Source organism: Trachurus trachurus (assembly GCF_905171665.1).
Source record: "Trachurus trachurus genome assembly, chromosome: 12".
Taxonomy (NCBI): domain Eukaryota; kingdom Metazoa; phylum Chordata; class Actinopteri; order Carangiformes; family Carangidae; genus Trachurus; species Trachurus trachurus.
The window spans coordinates 13,931,691-13,957,546 of NC_139908.1; the positions used below are offsets into that span (position 1 = coordinate 13,931,691).

At 42.9% G+C, this 25,856-nt stretch overlaps 3 protein-coding genes across 4 annotated transcripts; 2 read left to right on the top strand and 1 right to left on the bottom strand.

Moving 5' to 3' along the window:
* Positions 1-2,019: 2,019 nt before the first annotated feature.
* On the top strand, positions 2,020-4,275 carry hcar2 (hydroxycarboxylic acid receptor 2; the record flags this gene model as incomplete). The annotated part of the gene is made up of 2 exons (XM_083984017.1): positions 2,020-2,088; positions 3,344-4,275. Exon 2 carries the CDS (start codon positions 3,382-3,384, stop codon positions 4,273-4,275), a length of 894 nt encoding a protein of 297 aa, XP_083840143.1. The 5' UTR covers positions 2,020-2,088; positions 3,344-3,381.
* A 2,047-nt stretch (positions 4,276-6,322) lies between these two features.
* Positions 6,323-10,794, bottom strand: LOC310994857 (uncharacterized protein; the record flags this gene model as incomplete). Its single annotated transcript, XM_083983732.1, has 2 exons — positions 6,323-9,507; positions 10,587-10,794. 2 exons carry the CDS (start codon positions 10,792-10,794, stop codon positions 7,856-7,858), a joined length of 1,860 nt encoding a protein of 619 aa, XP_083839858.1. The 3' UTR covers positions 6,323-7,855.
* Positions 10,663-23,552, top strand: LOC310994856 (uncharacterized protein). 2 transcript variants are annotated; one of them, XM_083983730.1, is made up of 17 exons: positions 10,663-10,892; positions 12,117-12,522; positions 14,411-15,133; positions 15,456-15,537; positions 16,023-16,428; positions 16,555-17,547; positions 19,221-19,301; positions 19,389-19,501; positions 19,626-19,684; positions 19,803-19,892; positions 19,993-20,036; positions 20,129-20,301; positions 20,999-21,069; positions 21,184-21,329; positions 21,421-21,565; positions 22,445-22,591; positions 22,682-23,552. In XM_083983730.1, exons 3-17 carry the CDS (start codon positions 14,603-14,605, stop codon positions 22,967-22,969), a joined length of 3,369 nt encoding a protein of 1,122 aa, XP_083839856.1. In that variant the 5' UTR covers positions 10,663-10,892; positions 12,117-12,522; positions 14,411-14,602; the 3' UTR covers positions 22,970-23,552. The 2 variants fall into 2 exon arrangements, with proteins under 2 accessions (XP_083839856.1, XP_083839857.1); XM_083983731.1 differs by lacking the exons at positions 10,663-10,892; positions 12,117-12,522 and adding an exon at positions 13,836-13,975.
* Positions 23,553-25,856: the final 2,304 nt, after the last annotated feature.

Here is a 25,856-nt window from a genome sequence, read left to right on the forward strand (position 1 = left end):
CCATGTGTGCTTTTAAAGATAATAACAAATGTTATATGATAAGTTTTTAACTAAAAGATCTACAGTACATGAATGCGTAAGATGAGCAACACACAACTGTTTTTGTTTCCTCTTTTCTGCTCCCACATTTTGATTCAGTTGACTGTGTGTGTTTTGGTTTTACATATTTAACCTTCAAAGTGCAGAGTCGTGGTGTTTTCAAGTATCAGTAAAAACTTTTTTTTATCCTCCTATTCAGCTTTTATGATCTAATCAGTTGAATAAGTTACATGGTTTATAACATAGTTGTAACCTAAGCTTAGATTTTTTTAACGTAGGCTATTTGTTAACTGTAACTTGCATCTGTACACCGATAAAAGGAGGCTGTTGTATAAACACATGATGAGTGACAGATTGTAAACCTTAGTTGTTGTAACAATAACGGAGACTATTGTGGTCTAATGTCAGTCCAACAGTTAATATTTGCATAGTCGTTTTTTTTCTTTTCATACATTCATACAGTAAGGAAATGAAAAATTCAGTTTTAAATGATGAGACATATTCCTGGAAGGGGAAGATAAGAACAGGAATTCAAATATGTGCTCTCTGTGGTCTCTAACTTTTGACGGCTGCTCTGTCACATCATAATCAGGTGTTTGTTTTGTGTTTTGAATGTTTGAGCTCATTTATGCTCAGTAAACAAAGTTTTATGTGCCATGTGATGGTTAACCTTCCTTCCATTATGCTGTGGCTGTGTCAGTGACCAATATGTACTATCTATAGTATAACGGATTTAAATCAAATCTCACAAAATAGCTGCTTAAAAAGATTTTGTGCAGACTGGTGTTTTCTGTCAGATTATAAACTAACAAGATTCTCCATGATGAAAAAATGTAGTGTGATAGGAAAATAAATGCATAATATTTATGTGTAAAAATCATCTTCATCACAACTTGAAGATGCTCCACTGATCTCTGAAACGGGCCTGTTGGTTAGGACAGAAGCAGCTGTGTGCCTCTGCTGCTGCAGTGTGTGTTTCCACTCTGATGCAGAATTTAACAAACCTGCGAGACTCTTCAACCTTATAAGGGGGAAACACAAGCGCTGTGAACCTGACACCAATACAAACAGGTCCAACACTGAGTCGGGTTTCAACAGACGGAAAGTCAAGCTGTTCAAACGCACGACAGCACTGTAGCACTGTAGCACCACGAACACAACATAACATGTAATGAAGTGATAATAAAATAATCAACAGGCCTTAACTGCAACATGTATTGATGTTTTAGTCACAGTTTGCTGTAGGATGACTGATTACACAGCAGACTTTACACTGTCCATATAGAATAAGACCAAGAGGTCAAAAGGTCACCTCAGAGGTCATTTTGAACTGCAGATGTGTAAACCACATAAACACTCAAAACGCTGTGATGCAGACAGAGGCTGTGATGGGGAAGTATGATGAAGCGATGTGTCGTTTTCTGTGCCTCCTCTTCACATTGGGTGAAGTGCAGACATCACACCCTCAAAAACATGTCCGCCTCACGTAACATATTACACATCGTTACACTGAACTGAATCAGAAGTGATTTTCTGGACTGTTGCATCAGTTGTTTACTGCCGATTTTCCGTCAGGCACCATCGGTTTGTTGCATCACTGCCAATCGGTGGAGAATGGATGATGGCTTGCCACAACACGTCCTCTACATGAAAACTGCTTTAAATTTCAACTGCATTTTCTTTCCCCAAATCACATCTACATTCATGTGCAATTGAACTGATTATCATTTCCTTTGTTTTACGATTATTTAATTTCTTTATTTTAAAGGTGTACATGGGGATGTACAGGGGCCAGACAAGGAACTGTGGCATCCAGGGGGAGATGTTCAGCTTCCACACCCTCGTCTCGACGCTGTGATTGGACGATCGGATGGAGCAGGATCCCTGAAGTGTTGGGTCATTTTTCCAAAAGATGTTTTCCATTCATTTTAAGGAGGGGGCTTGGCATTTGTTCACACTGGACCAGAAACACACAGGAGTCACAGGGATTAGGTGGAGAGTGGGGACGCCAGTCACTTTAGGAAGGCGCTACAGTATCCTGTTGAACAGGTGAGTGTCATTTTATATATTTACTCATAATGTCTTAATTTAAATACATTAACAACAGTTTTCTATAAATCTCTCCTGTCCTGTATGGTATAAGATCTGTAAAATCCAGCCAGGTCTGTTTTACTGTGTCAATAATCTGACTTTATTAGTTCACATATGCTGTGAGGGACACAGCTCTATTTATAGTCTGGCTGCACATTTACATGCCATGCACAGAGATAATGGCATGTCTTGTATATTGACCTCTGGGGAAACATAAACACAAGGCCATATGCAAACATTCACAGACCTCTTGAAAAAAACGCATTTAATATACAGCCATGTCAGTGTGTGGCCTGCCCTACACGGCTCTGCGACACTGTGTGTGAGGGAGATGGGCTAAGGCGTCAGCGTCAGGGGTAATGAGTTACTGTAAGTCGAAGGCTAAATATCACATTAAGGTAAGAGGCTTTATCGACCATACAAAACTACATTGAAAAAATATCAATTTTGTACTGCACCTAAACTGTGAAGATAGTTTTTAAATGCAACAGCTTTTGTTCCAATGGTGAAATAACACTATCGTAAATAGTTTAATGTTTTTCTTGATTTCTTATACTTTATACTTGTTTCTTACTTCTACTGTACTGCAGTGGCCATTTAAGGGAGATGCATTTTACAAATTAAAGGTGTGATGGCTGTTCTGATGCGTTTACACAGTGTTTCATCTGGACTGTGGATGGGTGATAAACCCGCTGACGATAAATACACTGGAACATATTCAAATTCGAAAAAAAAAACAATATTGTAGTATCACAGTAATCAAATGATATTCCAGCAAATATAACGATATGTTTTATCATTATACTGGTGGATAAAGAATATGTGAGAGACTAAAGTTTAAGGGGCCATAAATCACAAATCATATGAAACAGTGTTGTTTCTTTAAATCAATTATAACAATTGATTAGTTGTCAAATGTCAATTTTCTTTATATTTCTGAAATTAAAAACTGAAAAGTATCAGTTAACTTTATGCCAATTGATCAATGAATCATTTAGGCCTAAAAGTTTCAGCTCCATTATCCCAGTTTACATTTCTTGTTTCTATGTTTTTTTATGTGTATGCTGTGGAGTGCTTTGATTTGTCTTATACTAGTTGTCTTGGAGAGGCCGAAGACAAATTAACAATAAAGTCTTTCTATTCTATTCTATCATGTAGGCTAAAGAGGAAGTTCTCGTCTCTAACAGCAGAACCTCATGTGTTTCCCTGACAGATCTCCGGCTGGTGTCTTCTGACCACTTTGTGGCCTTCATGGAGATCTTATACATCAACTCTTCTGTGGTCTTCGTCTCTCACAGACCCACCAACAACTCCTTTGGCGAGAAGACGGTGTACGAGCGTTGCAAAGACATGCCCGCCGTCCTCATTTGGTACCTGACCCTGCAGTTCATCAACATGTTCCTGGGCATCCCGGCCAACATGATGGTGCTGTGGCTCATCCACAAGAACAAGGGCGACTCCTCCACCTCAGACATCTTCATCCTCCATCTGGCCATTTTAGACGTGCTCTTCTGCCTCATCCCTCCTCTGGAGCTGGCCAACATCGTCTTCCTCACCACCAGCAGCACCTGGTACGTCCTTCGCTTCTTCTACGGCATGAAAGACTCTTCGCCGCTCTTCCTCTCCTGCATCTGCCTGGACCGGTACATGGCCGTGGTCCACCCCATCACCTTCACCGAGCTCAAGGACCGTCAGCACCGAGCCGTCCTGGCCATGGTGGTGTGGCTGATCACTCTGGCCTACGCCGCTGCCAAATGTGTAGGCAACATCGTCAACTTTGAGAAGGTCTTCACGGCGATGATCCTCGCGGCGTTCGCCTTCATGGTCTTCTGCAACATTGTAATCCTCTGGGCGCTGAGGCAGTCCGGGCCCGGCAGAGACGAGATGCACCCTGTGAAGAAGAGAGCCTTCAAGATGGTCCTCATCATCCTGGCCATCATAGTCTTCAACTACTTCCCCCCTGTGGCCCTGTTCCCCTTCCAGGAGTACTTCTCTCCCGACGTGTTTCGCTGCTACATTCACTACGTGGCCTTCGGCTTGATGGACTTCAGCAGCACCATCCAGCCCATGCTCTACCTGTCCAAGGAGAAGCTGCCATGGAGCATCAGCTGCTGTCAAACCAGCGAGACTCATACCCAACAGTGACGTTTCCTATTGGCTGTTCTTTTTTTTATTTAATTTAACACAAAAGTTGGGTGACCCTTTAATTTACAGGCTGCTAATTACGTGATAATGTCAAGAAATAGCCAAGAATTTGCATCATAATGTCTAGAAATAGCCTAGAAATAACGGTCAATTTCATAATAGTGTCGAGAAATGTAGCCAAGAAATAACAGTTGATTGCAAGGACTTGGTGTAGAAAAATTCTGGCCTTTCCCAGAAAATTCAAAGCATGAAAATCATGTGTAAACTTTTGCCTTTATGAAACACATATTACTATTAAATTGACTGTTATTTCTAGGCTATTTCTTGACATTACTATGCGATTAATTGATATTTCTTGGCTATTTCTTGAGATTATTATCACGCCTGTAAATTAAAGGGTTACCAAAAGTTGCTTTATAAATGCACTGATGTAGTGAAATACAAGAGAATAGGTTATGTTCTGGCTGGAGTAGATATTGACAAATATAATATGCGCTGTGCAGTGGTCCTACAGGTTTGGGTCACCCAGAGGGAGACATTGAAGTTCTTCTCTGTTATGTAAACGCACAAACTTCATCAACCTTCACATATTTCCTCAGTTAACTCTGGTGATATGAAACCACGTGCTTGATCAATATAAAACTCATCTTCTGCTGCTGATTTTTCAAGCATAAAGGTCCAAATATTAGCTGGTTCCAACTTCTCAGATGAGAGAATATCCTTCTTTCATGACAATAAACTTAATATTGTTTTTGGGGGGGAAATGAAAGAGGAAAATGAAGATCAAACAGTGGGCTATGAGAATCTTAATGGGCATTTCCTCCAAAATTATTTTCAATTTGAAGACAAGAAATGTATTTATCAGTAACTGATCATGAAAATATGACCTGAGAGATAGAAATTCACTTGTTTTTCCAGAGTCGTGTCCTGGTTACTCTGGACAATCCACAGACCTTGGGTTGAGCGTCTTTATAATGAAGAAATAGTTTCCTGTGAAATCAGCTGACTGTGTGTTTTTGAACACATAATGAATCCCATTCATCTCTGTTGCAGGGAAATGTCAGTCAAAAATATCTACATTCCAGCTCGAGGTAGGAGGAAAAATAGGTCTTCTGTCATTTGGGTGAACTAATCCTGTAAAATGTCTTACAGTAATAATATGTTACATACTCAAAACTGAAGGACCTGTGATCCAATCATGTTTCATACTGAGACTGAGACAACTGAACCTTCAACATGAAGCTTCCTTGTCTGTCACAGCATCATTTCTTCACCTGCGAAAACTATTTTCCATCACTGTGGATTTATGTAGACAAGACACATTTTGGATTCCTAATTAAACCACAATTCTCACATGTAGGGATGTCACGATAATAGATTTTTTTGGTACGATTACTGTCAGAGAAATAATCACGGTATTACGATTATCACGATTATATGCATTAATTAATTTCAAAACACTATTAATGTGTAAAATAAAATATAGTTAAAATATACATTACTTATTATAAAATATTTTAAATATCTATTAAAATATGACCAATTATTAATCCGCCAGGGGAAGTGTCATCGATACCAAAAGTTAATTTTAATCTTTTTTTTTAATTACAAATGACACTCGCATTTAAATTCATATCAATTTAATGCTACGTTAGGTAAATGGACCAGTATCTGTGCATTTACCTTTACTTTGGCGCACATCTGCCGACACAGGTTCATACATAATCTTTTTTTGGAAAGTGACGGTATTTAGGAATCTTTGCGATCAATTGATTGTGGCGTTTAATACCGCGATTAACAAGTAATTGTGAGGTTTTTTTTTTGTATAGCTTGAGGGAATAAAGGCAGGAACCACTGCATTACACACAAGCACTTACAGGTACGTACTATATATGTGTATCTGCTTTCACAGTCTCACCAAATGAATGAATGTATTTGTACTTTTAGTGAACATAATTTTCCTGCACATTTTCTATAATTTGAAATAAAAGCGTATCTTAAGTAAAGAAAAAAAAAGACAGAAAAATGTTTCTGGTTAATGTTTCTCTTTAATTTAGACACAAATCACACAGAAGTAAATCACGATAAATTCCTAGCAGCAAACACTCAGTTTAATATACATTGCTATGCAGGTATATCAACCAGTTGCCACCACAACTAACAGTAGGCCGATTATCACGAACATGAGACTTTACTCCTGCGTGTGTCACTTGCACATTATTCATGGTGAGACCGATGTGGTGTCACAGGGGTAAACCTAGAACGAATCCACGAGAAGCTCCACATTATCTGAGATCAGCCAGGCTTACCAACGATTATTCATTCACTACTGAGAGCTGGTCCGTCCATACTGAACATTTGCGTTAACATCATTTTCAGTAACATCATTACACAAATACATTCTCGTCAGTTCAATAGATCGGACAGCTGACTGTGTAATTAAAGCTATATACAGCATTATATCAATGATCTTCACCTTACGTTACTGAGCGGTACACGTTTCTAACTCTCTGGCTACAAGTTGTATAAATATGTGTAGAAGCACTTTATTTCTAAAACAGTTAGATTTGGATATTTTTACTCAACAGCCCTCAAACTTATCTTTTTTTCCCTCCTCACAGGAAGGTCAAAGGGCAAGACAACAGAACCTAGACTTTACCTGGGTTGCAAATAAAAAATTTAAATATTCTCCTTTCCTAAAAACTTTTCCTTTGTCCTTTGCAACTTTTCGACTGCAGCCCTGGACCTGGGATGTGATGTCTTACTTAAAGACACGAGTCACGACAGCAGTGTAAATAATAATCACACCCTGGCAGTCTTTTTTTTTTTTTTTTTTCCTTATGAATCATTTCATAAATATAGAACCAACATTTTGGTAACATACATCATGTATGTTAAAGTCATTTTAGTAATTTTTTCTGTCAGAGAGTTGACTACAGGTAGAATATCACTTAGTTAATTGATCAAAATTAAATAATGAATCACTACTAAATATTTGGCCCTGTGTTAAAGCAGCACAGGGGGCTACATTATTGGCTGTGTGTTTTCACAGGTACTGGGGAGACAGTGAAATACGATGCAGATGAAGTCCAGCAGGTGAATCAGTTTAAAGTTTTATCAGACACCAAACCACTTCACAGGAGCTTTTAATAATTCAACCACTCCACCACAGTGGTAACTATTTTATATTCTGTCACGAGCATCTCATAATAAAGAGTGAAAGTACTACATTCAAGCTTCAGGCTGTGCTCGGACTGAAGACAAGGCTTTCATTCATCTCAATGAGCCCATGCCCCTCCAGCAGAATAAATATCTTTGTATCAAAAACTGCAGGGAAGTGGTTTAGTATCTGATGATCTCTCTCATTTATGAAACTGTTACAAGTCACACACCTGATTTCTGGTGCACGTGCATCCTCTTGTCCAGTGTCCTTGCTGTTTCAACAATACATTTCTCCCCATCATCATGACAAATGATGCTGATTATAGGCCGGGAGATGTGCTTCAAAGTAGTCAGTGGATTTTGAATCTCAGCTTTTGCATCATTCAAGCAAATTTGGTCGGAATTTCTATCAGTGTCTTTAAAGTGTCTCCGAGGCCGAGGCCGGGCCCGGGTTCGAGTCGGCCTCGCTGGCGCCGCCCTCGCACTCAGCCATCAGCAGCTCCTTGGCGGCGGCGTGCTTCTTCAAGTGTTTCTTCAGAGAGGAGTGGTCCGTGTAGGTCTTTCCGCAGTCGCTGCACAGGTAGACCTTCTCTTTGGTGTGGACCAGCTCGTGTCTCTTCAGGTGGCCCGCCCGGCTGAAGCTCTTGCTGCAGTACGAGCAGTTGTACTCCTTCTCCCCCGTGTGAGTCCTCTGGTGCAGTTTGAGGCTGCTGGCCACCGTGAACTTCTTGCCGCACTCGTCGCAGCTGTACGGCCTCTCTCCCGTGTGCATCCGCATGTGTATGGTGAGGTGGCCCGCCTGGCTGAAGGTCTTCTTGCACAGCTTGCAGCTGTAGGGCCTCTCTCCGGTGTGGATCCTGTTATGCGTCTTGAGGTCGCCCAGGCCGTTGAACCTTTTCCCGCACTGGGTGCAGCCGTACGGCTTCTCGCCGGTGTGGATCCTCTCGTGTATGCGCAGGTTGCCCGCGTTGCTGAAGGTTTTGCCGCACTCCTGGCAGCTGTAAGGCCTCTCCCCGGTGTGAGTCCGCAGGTGGACTTTGAGCTGGTTGTGCTCGTTGAAGCGCTTCCCGCAGTGCGAGCAGGAATACGGTTTCTCTCCGGTGTGTATGCGTTTGTGTATCCTGAGCTGACTGGGGTGGGCGTACGTTTTGCTGCAGATGTTGCAGCTGTAGGGTCTTTCCCCCGTGTGGGTGCGTTTGTGGGATTTGAGGAGATCGGCTCGGCTGAAGTGTTTACCGCAGTAGCTGCAGTTGTGGACCTTTTCTTTGTGAGTTTTGAGGTGGGTGTTGAGCGAGGTTGCTCGGCTGAATGTTTTAGGACAGGAGGGACAGTGCAGTATGTTGTCGTTGTTCTCCAAACCCTCGTCTCCAGGAGCAGCGGGTGAATCGTTTTCCTTATGCGTCTCTATTTCTGACTCTGAAATTGGCTCTGCCTCTCTGCTCGGCCCCTCAGGATCTTGCTGTGACGCAGGGTAATACCTCAACTCATGGTTCAACTCCTGCTTACAGAAGCTGTCATCAGCACCGTACCCCAACACCCCGTTCTGCTCCTCCTCCTCCTCCTCCTCCTCCTCCTCCTGCTCCGTCTTAATAACTGGTCCATCGTCCTGCACGTAGCTGTCAGAAACAATGGTGACTTTGACTTCGCTGCCTCTGGACTCTTGGTCCGAGCCTGAAGGTGGCAGCAGAGGCGCGTATGCGTCGTGGCTGTCACAACCCACCTCTGTGTTCTCACTTTTCACCGACTTCACTAACAGATTGAAAAGAGACGAGGGCTGGGAGAGGGAGAGGTCCATGGCGCCGTTTTCATCCAAGCCGGGCTCCGTCTTCACTGATACCAAGGTCTGTGTGGACAGAGTTACCTCTGAGGGCTTCACACACGGCGGTTCCACACCGTGATTAGTCTGTTTGAAGAAAGAGGCAGAGGATGTGCTGTCCCTCAGCTTGTCTTTGTGCTTCCTTCTGCGGCTCTTCTTGTCACTGCTGCATATGGACATCTTGGTGGAGCTGATGGGGCCGCCGCTCCACTCTGAGGTCGAATACTTTTCTGGGTCATCTTGTTCACGAGCATCTGTGAAAATTCAAGGCCAAAATAAATGAGCTTGCAACTATGTGCTATGCATATCTATACTGTAAACAAAACAAGAGTTATGACAGCAGTAATATATTAAAGCTGCCTTTTGTGTTGACACTGGGGGGAGTAGAGGAAGCTCGCTGAAACCACTGGTATAGGCCTAACTGTAGTTGTGTGTGTTCGCATGTTGTTTTAAATCTGAGCTTTTATTAGGGGTTGTGTTTCTAAAAATCTAGCAAATATAACCACAATACTCACTAGCTGCTTGGCTCTTTCACTACAAAACGCTCCCCTTTGTTCACCAGCTAGTCCTTAACTTTACCAGTTTATCAGCTTGGTGCTAGACAAACAGTGTTGTTTAGCAGAGTTGTGTTATACTTCTCTGCAGCTTCATCACTATAGGTGACACATTTAACACCAAAACATATTGAATGCACTTCTTACTAGCAGGTATCATGCAAAATGTATAGAAATAGCGAGGAGCTTAATATTATATGCTGCTGTGTTTCCTTACATGCACAGATGTGATCTCCACAAGGGCTGTTTTTTTTCCTACATAATAAAATAAACTTTAAAAAGTGTGATTGATTGATGTTTAAAAATGGATACTGCCATTTTAAGGCCAGGGCCACAAATACTGTGATATGTGCACTGTGTGTGGACCATGCACATACGCTGTAGCCTACTAGAATCATCAGACTGTTATTATAATGTTATACTATAAGTCTGGCATGCCTAAACCATACCAGATAAACCAGCTGTTTTCATTATATAGTGAATTATTAGTCAGTAAAATGTCAGAGTTGATGGTTTAGCCTAATTTCTCTTCTCACAGGCCTCGATGATTAACCAGTGTTGACGCAGTGTTAATGTTTAGTTGACTGATTAATCCACTCTGAACGAAGTAAGTGCAGCATTGTTTACGTCTGTTTGCAGTGTTGTTTACGTTACTGTGGCGCTGCAACCTTTATTTCTATCCACCGGCGCACAGTTTGCTGACTCTGCGGGACATGCTTGAACAAAGGGTCGGTGCCTGCATGACGAGGCTACACACACAGTCTGATGTTGATATTTACCGACTCTGGCCGCAGCAGACTCCCTGCTCTCGTGTGCAAGCAGTCGCCTCTTCAGGCCCTCGTTCTCGGACTCGATCCTGTGTATCGTGCCCTGGTACTCACGCAGGGTCCGGTCCACCGAGTCCAGGATGTCGCTCACCGTGGCTTTGAAGATCTCGTTCAGAGACGACTCCAGGAAGGTTTTCAGGTCGTTCGTCTTCTTGGCCATGTTGTTTGACCGAGCGGCTGCGGGTGTTGCAGGCAACTCGGCGCGGCGATACACTTACACTACAGTTCAAAGTATCTGGGACAAAACACACAAATAAGGTGAGTGGGTGTGTGCAGAGACGCTCTGTTGCTGCCGTGTGCGGAACAAACAAAGCGGAGGACGGGCGCAGGAGAATGACGGTGAGGAGAGGAGAGGAGAGGCTGCCGGTGCACAGGCCTGCAGCGCCCCTAGCGGTGTGGCGCGGTAACTTACCGTCGGACCAACAGCCCTGAGCCCCCCCACGATAGATGCTCTTGTGCCTCACTCAAACAAACACGGTGATGATGATGATGGTGGTGTGTAAACAACAAAAGAAAACCAGCCAAACCACAGCAGCATTACTAGGTTACTACAGATAATACTATCCTACTAGTACCACCACTAGTACTACAACAACAATATCACCAACTCCTCCAGCCACTTAACTGCTGCTAGGTAACGCTAACGTTCTAAATACCAACGGTTATTTGGATGCTAATCGTGCTAATGACACTGTTTACACTTGGTTACGCCAATAAGTATAATCAACATTATGAAGAATAACGACCTTACATAACTTCACTCATGTGAGCTAAATGGTTTTTACAACTAGTTAATGTGGTAGTTAGTAATTATAGCTAACTGCATCAATGCTTGTAACTAGTGCTAGTAGTAATATTTTGTGTGAAAAATGCTAAACCAGGCTAGCAAGGAGTGATGCTAAATGCTGCTGCTAATGAAGCTAATAAAACTGTAGCTGATGCTAAACAAGTGAATACCGGTAGTTTTATTTGTGCTAATCTGTCAGTAAAGATAGAACTGTTTTTATTGTCTTTAAAGTGGTTTGTTACCAAAATTAAACAAAGGCCACATAATAAAAATAATTAAATTAAGTTATGATGATACTAAAAATAGCAGTGAAAATAGCACAGTCAGACAGTCTGTGTGCACCAGAGTTTCTACCCACAGACAGGCAGAAGGAAATAAAGCAGCAGTACTACTGTACAGTAGTATAGTTAAAATGTGCATACTGCATTTGGACAACTTCTGGTTTTACCACATTGCTCCTGCTGTCATTTGCTGTAATGAAACTGAGCCACTCCTCTCACCTGAATCACATGTATGTGTGCTGCTTACATGCCTTCAGGACAGTGGGCGTGGGCTGAGGCCTCTCAGGTGTCTCTGAGCCCTTGAGCTATCTGCCAATCACCGTGTACCTTTTTTTCCCTTCCTCCTTGTTGCCATTCAGCTGCTTTCTCTCACTCTTACCCTTCTCTAAATTATCCCTGTTTTTCCCCACCCAGCTGTAGCGAGACGAACGGGACGAAGGCTGACGGAAAACTGTGATCGTGATCTCTTCAAAATGGACAGGAAGCACAGAGGAGGAGGAGGAGAAGGAGGGGGACTTGGTCCAGACTGGGACGTGTGACCTGCATGCATCTTTATGCCACACCACAGACTTGAGAGGCTGCCTGCCTTTAAGAGAACGGATGTGTAGCTGGTTTGTTGCGCGCAGCAGGTTCAGGCACAATCAACTGAGGGGTGTTTGTATACTCGTGTGTGGGTGAATGTGTCTGCGAAGGCACGGCTCTTTGACAGCAGTATCAAGCCAGTGCAACACAGTGGTGTGTCTTTCCCTCCCACAAGACTTGACTTAAAACCTCACAAGCTGGCTGATCATATGATGTCGCTTTAAAGAGCCTGGAAGGGGTAAGTCATGCTCCACAGTTGAAACGATTTCTCTTAATGAGATTTTATTTTAGCTCTTTGAAGTTTAAAAGTATTCAAGTCTACGTCTGTGCAGTGTTTACTGAATGTAATGAATGAAGTACTAGGTAGGGTTGATCCACCATAGACAAGTTCTATTATTGCACATCATGTATACATTTATAACTCATTTCACACTTTCACTTTTCCCCCAGAGTGGCTGTGTTCCTCTTTTTATTTTGTTCTCTGTTGGATGTTTTGTTGAATGTAAATATATTTCTACTTCCCCTTTAATGTGTCAAGCATCCTCTCCAGGGTGACACGCTGTGAAAGCTTCCCATTCATTGTTAGCAACTTCTCATGGTAAACGTCACATAGGGCAAAGTGAATTTTGGTTGATTTATTTTATATTTGCCTGAAAGTATCTTTAATTTTGACTTATTTTCTCTTTGTGCGAGGTTGAAAAAAATGTTTATTTCTGGGGATCTCCAGAGTCATCCAAGCATTCAGCTACAGTGTTTAGTATCAACAGTGCTGCCAAAGATACTATCACACACAGAAGATTAACCGTGTTATCATGTGAAATGCTCAATATTTTCTACAAGGGCTTTAGGAGATTATAATCGGTACTGTATTCATTTGAAATTCAGTCTTTTAAACTGGAAATACCCCAAGAGGCAACTTTGCAGTTTGTAAAGTTTAAGCAAATACATTCTTTCTGTTTCCAACACAGTGTTTACAGATGATCCTGTGTTGCTAGTCGTCGTTAACTCTCAAACATGTACTGTAACACCCTGACAGGAACTGCGAAGTGAGCACCCACACAGGAAATGTGGTCAAAGTCTGTCCCGGATGTTGGTTACATGACGTGAATAGAATAATGAAGACAGACAGGTATTGAAAAAAAAAAATGGTGTCATAGATAGAGGGATGAATCTGAGATCAAACTTAAGATTGAATCAGGCAGAAAAAGGATGAGATGTGATGATGTTTTAACTTCTGACTTTTCTGACTTTCTCGGACAAGATGTCCTTGGTTTTTGTGTTGGCAACACACAGTGACGACAGGTTTAGAGTTCAACGCGGCTTGGTCCATCAGCCTGAGTCCGAGTGCAGCACCATGATAAAATGATAAACACAGGGTGTAGATAGATAGTTAAACTGCTCAGCAGAGACAACCCCTCAACCCCACCCTCTGCCCCCCTTCTAAACCTCCACACATGCACCTCTGTCTCTCTGCCTCTCTCTCTCTCTCTCTCTCTGCCTCTCTTGCTCAGTTGCTGTGCTGATTTGATACACGTCTGTGGTCAGGAAGTGCAAACGAGCTTTTGTGTCATTTCACTGAAGTCTGTTGCACTACACAGCTGCAATGCCAAGAGATTAAGACATTTGAGAAATAATCAAGATGGGCTAAAAAAAAAAAGAAGGAATAAATCTTCTCCAAACTGGATTGTGCAGTGAGTGAGTGTGTGTGTGTGTGGAGTGTTTTGTTTGGTTGTGTTTTGGCAGCGTGATATTTTGTAATTTGAAATACTGCCTTTTGTAGTGGGGGCTTTTAAAATCGACTCCTTCTCACAGATGAATAGAAAAATAGAGATCTCGTTGCTATTACTCTACAACCAAATATAGTAGAGGGTCATGAATGGCTTCTTTTGTTCATCAGCTATCAGATGTCCCTGCTGGAGGTTCCCCAAAAAGTTTTTTTTTTTTTTTTAGTGTGGCATTCAAATAGTTCATGAAGACTCATTTTAACAGAGCGGTTTTGTTTTTGTTGGGCGACATCAGGCCGAATGTGTCTGACCTAAAATATATGCCAGTTTTTCTTGTGCTGCTGAAGATGAGGATGTGGTTAGATATTTTTAAACTGTAATGAGTTCTGTCTTTTGTTACAGATCTGTGAATGGCGCCGCTGGAAGTTATAACATGACTTGGGATCTCTGATTTACGCAACTTAACAAAAATGAACATCCGCCAGGACTGCATTTAGCAAAGGGAGGGGTATTGTGTGGCATTTACAGCTACAGCGTCTCTCACCGAAATCCACGAAAACCTCAACATAACAAACTAAACTGAGGCAGACTCTAATGGAGGAGGAAACCTTGTGCTCCTCTCTGCCAGATCACACAGATTCATTCTTGCAGGAGCCTCAACAAGACTCATGGATGTCTATAGAGCACCAGCGCATCAATGGAGAACAGGAGGCCATTGTTTTGGGCGCGACGGGCGTGCTGATAAACCAGGCACATGGGGCAGATCAACTCAGTCTCACCCTGAGGGCAGGACAAGAGAGTCCTGAGGCGGCAGAGCAGTGGGAGCAAATAATATGGCCAGCGCACCCCATGAGCTGCACCAGTCCTCGGCTTTCTATCGCCACAGTGCAGTGGGACATGCCCGGCCCCTTCACAGAGACGCCTTCACCTATGACTGACAGGAGCCTAGCGAATGAGCTGAACTACGGTGGCGTGACGACGAGCCCAGGCACCACTTCCCTGTCACTTCACCAGTCTGACGATGATAACGCTGAACCTCTCGCACCGGAGGAGAGGGAGGAACAAGATGAGTTTGACTCACAGCCTCTGAATTCAGGCGTAGAGTGGACAGGAAACGGCTCAGAGGTGAGTAATGTGTGATTGGAGATGTAATGCCGTTATACCGCCGTTATTTAGATACTTGTCTATTTCTGTGTCTGTGTAGCTACACCTTTTATACGGCACTTCCTGTGTCATTACCTCTTCCCTCGCTGACTACACCAGTCTTTATGTCCTTAGAGACACATGTTTATTTTGTTGTAGTGGGTTGAGAAGTGAGAGCAGACATCATGTTAGTCAGATGAGTCTCAGGACCGTAGCTACCTACTCACCAACCCCACCGGCCGTCACAAGTTTTCTCTCACACATGTCATGCTCATGATCGATCGGCCTGTGTTGCAATTTCCAGCCATGTGATGCTGCAGATGCAGAAGAGCCGGCGACACAGGAAAAGGAAGGTTCAGCACACGAGTCAGTAGACAGTGACAATGGTACGTATTAACACCTTTAAAGAAACATGTTTCCGTTAGTTTTCTTGTTTATTGTTGTATTTCTTGAGTGTTTTGACTGAAATTCAAAGGCTGTAAGGAGGCTGGAGTTTAAGAGAAGGTACAAAGAGAAAATTATGAGTTCATATGGAATGTGTAGGTAGTTGTTCTTGTAATAATTTCTTTATTTTTTATTAGGAAGTCATTGGTCATGATAGATTTGCTCGTGTTTTCTTTTCTGTCGGTATTAATTACAAGTAATTTGGCAGACCATCTAGTTTAAAAGGAAATGAGTAAGGGGCAGGAAAAATAAGTTATCTTCATCCTGCTCATATCCAGGCATGGAATGTGTAAAGGGCAATCTCATTTTGTCAGTAATGTTACAATTTAAAAATGTCCATGCATGCAACAAATTATAAAAAAATGAAATAAGTGTAGTTTTTTACTGCAAAACTCTGATGTTCTCATGTGTCTGAAAAAAATCCCAGAAATCCCACTGAGGGCAGACACAGACGAAGAAGAAGAAGAAGAAGAAGAGGAGGAGGAGGAGGAGGAAGGACGCTCATCACCATCGGATACAGTTGAAACTGTGGACTTAATCGATATTGTTAATGTGATTGAAGACTCGGAGGATGAGGCGGACAGCGTTGAGGATTTAAAACCAGAAGAGGAACAGGAGGAGCCCAGCGTTTTGCTGACTGGACAGGGAGACTCAGAGGAAGAGCAAACTTCAGCAAATAGTGTGGTAGAGAGCGAAGAGGAGAACGAGGAGGGAGGCGAGGAAGAAGACGAGGACGACGAGGACGAAGAAGAAGATGCAGAGCAGAGTGTGATAAACGTATCTTGCCCTGAGGAAAGTGAAGAGGCAAAAACTGTCAGTTGTCTCAGTTATGTGTGAGTATCAAAAAAAGGGGAACAGGAAGTGTGCACTAAAAGTAAATGCTTTCATTATGTTAATCGTGTCACAGTAAGTGCAAATATAACACTGACTGCATTGCATGTTCCATCCACACTTTGTAGGGAGGTTTCTGCAGAGCCGCCACAGCCTGACGACACTGGGCTGACACAAAACCCCGATAAGCTTATTGATCCGCAACAGGAAGAGCCTTCGGAGGAGAGCTGCTGTTCGGGAACTGAAGAGGACACAGAGATACCGGAACGGTTACATGAAGATCCCACAGGTCAGACCGAAGAGCCAGAAATGCGTGAAGATGTAGATCGTGACATGGACCCTGAACAGTCAGAGGCAGCGGACAACGAAGAGAGAGAAGAAGCATCAGTGCAGGGGTTAGAAAATGCAGAGAAGATAGAAAACTCACAAGACGTATTGGACCTGAGTGAAAACCTGGAGGAGATAAGTTGTTCAGAGTGCGACCACACGAGTTCACAGGAGAGAGGAGCGGCGTCACCGCAACCTGAACAACCCGAGGCCGAGCGGCCGGAAGAGCCAGAGCAAATCCAGGAATCACAGCAGTCACAACATCTGGAACAGTCGGCACAGATGGAGCTGACGGAGGAGGAGCCAGCCCAGCCCGAAACCACAGAGCAGATGGAGCAGACGGAGGAGTCGGTTCAGTCAGAGCAGACGGAGGAGGAGCAGACGGAGGAGTCGGTTCAGTCAGAGCAGACGGAGGAGTCGGTTCAGTCAGAGCAGACGGCCGAGCAGCTCGCGCAACCAGAGAATTCAGATGAGTCAGAGACAACGGAGCAGCTGTCTCCCGAGACTGAAGCCGCCGCACAGCCCACAGCAGAGGCTGAGGTAAATCAGGTGGGCACGCAGGCAGAGGAGGAGACGTCACGTCAGGGCGGAGAGGAAGGAGCTCCCGAGGATGGGGATGTACAGACAGTGGTGGCCAACGGGGAGCAACCCGACCCTCCTGAGTCAGCTGTGCCTCGGGAGAATCACATGAACGGAGGCGAGGTGGAGAGAGAGATGGCCCGCCGCCTCGCCGAGCGGCTCTATAAGTTGGACGGCATCCAACGGGTGGATGTGGTGAAACATTTGGATAAAGAGTAAGAACATGTTTTTAGATCATTTCAATCTGTCTGTTCGTGGAATGACTGTGTTGAGGGCACCGCTGCTAAAACCCACAAGTAGAGGGTTGCAGAGGGTTTTACTGCTGCGGTGGGGAATTCCCAGCTGGAGTAAATGTCAACCACAGCATCGATGAATAACTTTAGAGCTAGAATATAATACATTGATATAACATCAGTGAATGAATAACAACTACGCCCAGGCAAAGACGGACACGACCACAGCGCTGCGTAAACATTAGCAAACAATGAAAAAGTCCCAAAATAGCCAGCTCTTAACAATCCAACCTTTTGAACATCCATTACAACAACATTCACTTTACATCACTGACAAAACATGAACAACAATGTATGGTGCTGGAGAAACCTGGTGGAAATCTTTATCAGGCTTTTCAGAAGTTAACAACAACTTTTTTGATCAGAATATTTCGGCTATATGGAAATTATTAAAAGAAGAAAATGAGAATTAGAGTACTTGATATGTTTTGAATCTGCCAACCTCAGTCTATAATCTAGACTTTTTTTTTTAATCCAAACTTTCTTTATTGATATTTGCATAGAGCCAACAAGATTACAGGCAACAATGTTCAACAACCACAACAGATAATAGTTCCATGACAGATTATAGTCTAAACCTTTCTCTTAGTCTTAGTCCCTAGCACATAAACAAGATGTGTTTATGTAAAGTGTGTCCAAGCAAATTTCCATCGGTAGAATTTCATGATATATTTAACATGGAAGAATACACAATATTTCATTGGAAACCGGTGAAATTATGACAACTAAATGTATGTATCATGTCATGGGCAGGCTGTACAGTGTGGGGATAAAGGTTGAATTTAATTCATACAAACTGTCACAACATTACTATTTATCATACTAATGGAAATTTGCTTGGACACACCTTATGTGTATATGATTCATGGCCACAATTCTGTTAAATATACACATGTTGTTATATGTCCAGAGATTTTTATTTTTCTTTACAGGTCAGTAACACGATTTAATAATATTTTAAAAGTCAATATATCTGCGCCCCCCCACACCCTTTTGCCCTTGGAGAACTAACTTTATTCCACAAGAAACACTCTTTCATTTATTCCATCCTCTTACTACAGTCTGATAAAATCCCCTTGGTGATGCCACCAGGCTGAACTGACCTAATGCTGAACTAATAACAGAAACTATGTGGCGGCGTTAAGGTTAAAACAACCCACGCATTACCCAGACATGGAGAGTTTATTTTAAGACGCTATTGAACTGCATGGTGGGAATCGTAGCATCTACGGTATCTACTTCCTGAAACTGGAACTGTAACACTGGAGTACTCGTCGATGATGATGAACTGGTTGAACATTTGACACCTGTTTCACCTCTGAGCTCAGTGATGTCATCGCTGCAGGAGGGTGAGGCTGAGAAGCTGAACCAGTGGGTTTTCAGTTCTTGTTTAATCTGTGAAAAAGAACCAACTTCCTCTGTATGTGCGCGGGAATCATAGTCTGGAGGTCACATGGTTTCTTTTGCCAGCGCAGCATCATCTTCCTTTGTTTACAGTTTCAAGCTGATAAAAAAAAAAAGATTGATTGATTGTTTTCTAAACCCTCTAAGTCACGATAACAATCATACTGAATTTTTTTGTTTTCTCTGTTCAGTAACGCCTTCAGTCAAGCTGTCGGAGAGGAATATCTCAAATTTTTCGACTTCACCGGGCAGACCCTGGATCATGCCCTGAGGTGAGAATCACAGAGGCAGAGTGTGAACGGCCTGCAATGACAGACTCGTCGTCGCTTACGGTTTCAGTTTCTTTCTCTCTGTCTCAGGTCGTTCCTGAAGGTGGTGGTGCTGATCGGGGAGAGCCAGGAGAGGGAACGCGTGCTTCAGCATTTTGCGTGTCGCTACCAAGAGTGCAACCCCGACTCCTTCTCCTCCTCAGGTGAGTCTCTGTCACTGGTTGTGTGATGTTTTTGTGATTCATGCTCATAGACACAGCTGTGAGAGCTTTTATGTGACAGATACATGTGTCATTAACACTTTTTTTTTTTTTTAAATACCCCCAGGGGCCGTGTTGGCTCTGACTTGCGCTTTGATGCTTCTCAACACTGACTTGCATGGACAGGTGAGACATTTATGCGTGAAAGAAGTGATTGAGGATATTGTAGATTCTGTTGTGACTTGACGCTGTTATCTAAAGATCTGTGTGAGACGTGTAATCAGTTTTTTGTGTGTGATGACAGCATGTGGGAAAATCCATGTCCTCCTCGAAGTTTGTGACCAACCTGGACGGGATGAATGAAGATGAAAACTTCAACAAGGATCTCCTGAAAGTGAGGCCGTCACCGAAGCTTTCAGAGAACACATTTTATTAAATCAAGATGTTGATGAAATTGTTATTTTACATCTTTCCTCTCTCCATCTGCATTATAGAGTCTTTACAATTCCATTAAGAACGAGCAGCTGGAGTGGGCAATGTAAGTGGACAGATGTTTTTTTATCTGCTCTCTTTCAATGACTACACCTTTGTCATGTCCCTAACTAAATAATCTCCCGTTGTGTGTTTCAGTAATGAGGAGGAGTTGAAAAACTCTGTGTTGCCGGATGAAGACACAGGAGACTGTGCCACGCTGCATACAAAATCCAACCCCTTCCAGGATGTTCCTCTTGACAAAAAGGCCGCAGTGGTCAAAGAGGGATTCCTCCAGAGAAAGCTCCATGCCGACACTGACGGCAAACGCAGTAAGTCGGCCTTAATTTGACTATTAGGATAGTTTTTAGTTTTTTTATTCAATAACTTTACAAAACATTGTCAACATTAAGTCCTGAAATTTGTTGTAACTGCATTTTAAAGGGATAGTTGAACATTTTGGCAAATTGGCCCATTGCCATAATCCCTATAGTCATAGTAGGGTTGTTACCTTTAATTGTCAGTGCAAGCTATTTTTAGAACGACGGAGCAGAGCTGCGAGCTGCTCAGAGCTACGCTACGGAGGCTAATGGGATCTCTTGGTTTCCCTCATCAAAAAACATCAGAAAACAACTCTGTCTCGTAACGTTCCATTATTATCTCATAGCGTGGTGAATGTACAGGTCACAGTTTGTCCACGAAAGTGTTTTGGAGTTGTTGGATTGTGTATTAGATGAGTTTGATGAGGGAAACCAAGAAATCCCATGAGCCTCCGTAGCGTAGCTCTGAGCAGCTCACGGCTCTGCTCCGCTGTTCTAAAAATAGCTTGCACCGACAAATAAATGTAACGAACCTACTCCTAAAACTATAGGGATTATGGCAAAGGAGCAGCGGCTAGGATTTAGGAATGGCGGCCCGCCACTCCTAAATGAATGTAGAGGAAACACTGTGTGTTATCATGTAATTATAATGTGAATGCTGTTAGTGTCTATTCCTCACATACACACACCTGTTTCTACCTTGTTGCAGCTCCGTGGGGGAAAAGAGGCTGGAAGACTTTCTACGGCGTCCTGAGGGGAATGGTCCTTTACTTACAGAAGGTCAGAAACTCAGCTCCAGCTTTTACTGTGTTGTGAAAATAATTCAGTGTTGTCTGTCATTATAAATACATTTCTGTAATATCCCCTCATTGTGTTTGTGTGTTTGCGTGTCAGGATGATTACAGGAGGGAGCAGCAGACTACCGAGGAGGTGGTGAGCGTGCACCACTCTCTGGCCGAGCAGGCGGCTGATTACACCAAGAAACCGCACGTCTTCCGTTTGCAGACGGCTGATTGGAGGGTTTTCCTCTTCCAGGCCTCGTAAGTCACGGCACAGCTGGAATCTGTATGTGCATGTTTGTATGTGTGTGTACGTGCCACACTCAGAGATCTTGTTTGTTTTGTTGCTCAGATCCAAAGTGGAGATGAACTCGTGGATCAGCCGCATCAACCTGGTCTCGGCTCTCCACTCGTCGCCTCCGTTCCCCGCGGCCGTCGGCTCCCAGAGGAAGTTCTTCAGGCCGATCCTCCCCGCCACGCAGTCTGCTCACACTCTGGTACACAACCATACTTCTCTTTCTTAGTGGCTTTGATTTCCTTATAATTACAAGTTATTTTGCATGTTTTTCTTCTGAACTGTGAACTCCTATTTCTATACCAAATGTGTGTGTGTGTGTGTTGTATATTTGTTGTTTCCGTTTTATAGGCGGCTTGAGAAATGTTATTGTTCATGGTATAAAAACTATTTCTGAACCTGTTCGTAATTTAAGCTCAAGTTTTGGCCAATAAATCAAGAGATACTGCAAAATTACGACCAAAGAATGCTATTTTATATACTATATCTTCTTTTTCTCAATAATATCATGGAACATCACTTCAAAACCATCACATATGTCATTTTGAACAATATTTTTGTCCCATTGAACTGAGACTAGGAGAAGCAGGAGAGAAGAGAAAATCGTCCAATCCAACATCTTTTATAGCAATATTATATATATAATATATTATATTATATTTTACTAACATTAGCCTCTTAAGCTATTACAGGAACAAATGTAATCTTAAGTGAACAACAGCTATTTTATTTGTTAGTGAATTAAACTTCTCATTCCTGACAGTGTCAATGTAGTTCTTTTTTACTTTAAAATCAAACAGTCAATTTCTTTTTAAATGTTTTAAATTAATGTAACAGACATGACACATGCCATGTGACACTTGCCATGATTCACATCTTTCCCAGGACAGTATGACAAGGTTATTTTCTTTGTTTCAACAGGCACAGGACAGATAGATATCCATACATACAGTGCACAGACTCTGTTCCTGATCATACCTGATGGCCTTTTGTTCTGTTCTGTTTGCTGTTCAGCAGGATTTGCATTGAGCTTATTTGCATGAAAGCTTTAATTTGTTCCTCTCTGCTATTTCCTGTGCAGGAGCGTCAGCTGCAGTCTCATGCAGGAATGTTAGAGTCCTTTAAGGCGGACCTGTCCTATCTGCAGGAAAACCCACCGGAGGGCAAAAAAGCCAAAGCCAAGGAGCTGGAGGAGCATCGAGTCAGAGCAGATTACCTGCAGCACGAGGTAGAGGAGCTGCTCTGGGAAAATGTGCAAATACAGGTGTGAGAAAAAAAACAAAAAGTGACCCAGTTTCTTTTTGCTCCCACCCTGCAGATGTGTCGCTATGAGACCTACAACCAGGTGCTGGAGGCCTGGCAGAGCATGCAGAAGACAGGCAACGGCGTGTTGAGCACCGCAGACCTGAGCCAGTTTGATAAGGCCATGTGTGCAGACGCTCCGGGGGAGGAAGAGGACGAGGAAGGCGGGCTGAAGAAGTCCCACTCCAGCCCCTCACTGGAGCTGGAGCTGGCTCCTCCGCCGGTGGTCAAAGTCAGACGCAACATCTCTGAAAGACGGACTTATCGCAGGATTGTGATCCCGCGACGGAACAAAGAGGTCTGACAGGTGGCGTTTCCCTCAGAGATAATAACGGCCCTTTGAAAATGCAGATTCGTGTTTGTTCCTGTGAGCTGACAGGACTTCAGATTTCTAAGTTTGGTTAAGAACTGAAGCAGGGAAACACCAAAGTTATAAACAGTGTGAAATATGTCTCTGCAACTTGTTGTGTTTTTGAGTTTTTCTGCATTTTTCTCTTGTGCACTTTTTTCAAAAACCTCAGGGAATCCCAAGCACCCAGACTCTCAGGACGGAGGGGAGAACCTGATTCTTTCGTTGAGTGACTCAAAGTGTCTGGCCCTAATTTATTTAGTGTTTTTTTTTTCCCTTCTTTTTGAATAGTTTTGGTTTGTTTTAATTCTCAAAATGGTACACAACTGCGACAGTGTGCTCCGGGCAAAACATGTGCCTTTAAAACCACAAGAGGGCGCTGTAGCACAGGACAAGTGTGAGTGATGGTACAGGGAGAAAATGAGTTGTCAGTAAGTTAGAAACTTGTTTTAAGGAATCCTATTTGCACTTTTGTTGTTTTTGATATTGTGCATAAACTGTTGATTTGTTGACAGTGCTTCTTTCACTGTTACATATCTTGTTCATATGAAGGATTTATTACCAAAATGTTGTTGTTTTTCTCTTTTGGGGAAAAATAAACTGTTACTTGTGTAAATCTTTCAGAGTTGTTGTTTTTATCAGTGTTATTCAAATTCTTGCTGCATAAGTTTTATGAGCGTGTATTGTGTTGTTTAATTGTGTCACTTTTTATTATTATTTCTAAGATAGGAAATGAAAGATTTCACAAAAAATTTAAATCAACTTAAATGTTCAATATCTGCTTTATTTGGTTACTGAGAATGTGTCTTTGTTTCCACCCCGGCTCAAATTACATAACTACCTCTATTGATTATAATATGCAGTAATTAACAACCTTTTATCTTTTCATTATATGAGAACACTTTTGTTGTAAAAAGCGACATACATGGGCTACAGTATATAAAATCATTATATTGTTATGTCATATTGACATTGATATATAAAATAAGTCATGATGGGACAAGATAATCAAGAGAAATTATATTAACTTGAAGGAACCTCAAACAAGAATTAAGTCCCAAAATTTAATCAAGAAATAACTTAATGACTTTTAAATTGAATATTGAAACCACGAGGTGGCCAAATGCGATGTCCACATCATATAAATATACAGTTTACACATTTTACAATGAAGCAATGTGGTGCAACAGAAATCCCGCACTTAACAAATAATATCTTTCTAAACATTAGGGAACAATCTTGTCAAGTTCAGATCTCACAAAACTTACAGACAATATTACGTACATAAAAAATTATATTATGTCAGTAAAATTAAATGCAGAAATTACCACTTAAACCTAAATCTCAATCTGGCAATTACAATATATTGATTAATTTTTGCATCACGGTGTTGGAGGCCGATCAGACTGAAGATGCAGGAGTTTGTAAAAGACATTCAAAGTTATTGTTCCAAAAAAACAGTGATGAAACACTGAATGTCTGTTTTTGGAAAAAAAAAATTCCCACCAAATTTAACCTTAATTTCTTATCACAACACTGTGGTGATCCTAAACTGATATGTAGAGGAAAGTGTGTGTGTGTGTGTGTGTGTGTGTGTGTGTGTGTGTGTGTGTGTGTGTGTGTGTGTGTGTGTGTGTGTGTGTGTGTGTGTGTGTCTATGTGTGTGATCACTCACAGTGGCATGGGCCCCATTTTGTTCTCTTTCAGCCTGACATGTTGAGCAGCAGTCGACCTGGGGCGGTTGACAATAAGAGCAGGATGTCTGGAATTAAACCCCGCCCCCCCTTCCCCTCCCACAAACACACACACACACACACACACACACACACACACTCACAACACACACACTCCTCATACAGGAATGCGATGTGACAATATGAAGTGCAGAAGAGCACAGACAACACAGACAGTGACACTCACACACGTCCTGTCTGGATCACGGTGGCGCTGGACAAACGTGTCAGCTCCACGTTGGTCTTGTAGATTTCTGTGTAAGATTTCACTCACCTGGACGGACGGACACGAGGAGGAAGTGAGGACCTGATCGATCAGATCTGATCAGGTGTGGTGCTCAGTTAATGTGATAATGCTCAACTTGTCCTCTGAATGGAAGCAGCCTCCATTCATTCACAGGAATAACAAAGGCTCATTAAGATAAAGTCAGATTCTGCAGATGAGGGTGACTGATGGGCCACATGAGTGACAGGGCCCCCCGGGGGCCTTCGCTGCACCTTCAGCAGGGCCGGGGATAGAGGGGGACGGGGACGGGGAGGCTTGGCGCGCTGAAAGGTGACGCCATCTTGGCTAACCTACATGCTCTCGGGCCTGTGACGAAACGCTACAGCGAGAAGAATCAGCCATTTAGCAGCGCTTGTTTATTTCCAGATTAAATTGAAGCGTTTTTTTTTTTTTTTTTAATAATAACGTGCTGCGTTCAGGCCCCCCCCCCCACAATCTGTTAAAGGTGCTCGTCTGGCGCTGCTGCATGGCGTCACGGTGGAGCTGTGGGCTGAAACTCTCTTCTCACATGGCCTGTGGACCATGACTTTCAGTGGCGGTGGTGGCCTTGTTTTTGGAGTGCCATCTCTCCGCTCCTCTCCAGCCACGATAATGACGGGGCTGGAGCAGCAGGGGCTGCATTAGCTGCCGGGTTCAGAGGGCATCCTTCCCCAGGAATTGGCCTGTTTTTGTTCCATTTGTGCCACCCCATTCTCCAGCTTTGTGCGACTCAGTCAGGCCTGGGTGGGTAATTAAAAAGGCAAGAGCTCAAGTTGTGATCATTAGGGACTTGTCCAGCAAAGACCCCGACACGTAAGGTCACTTCTGCCCCCCCTTCTCTCTT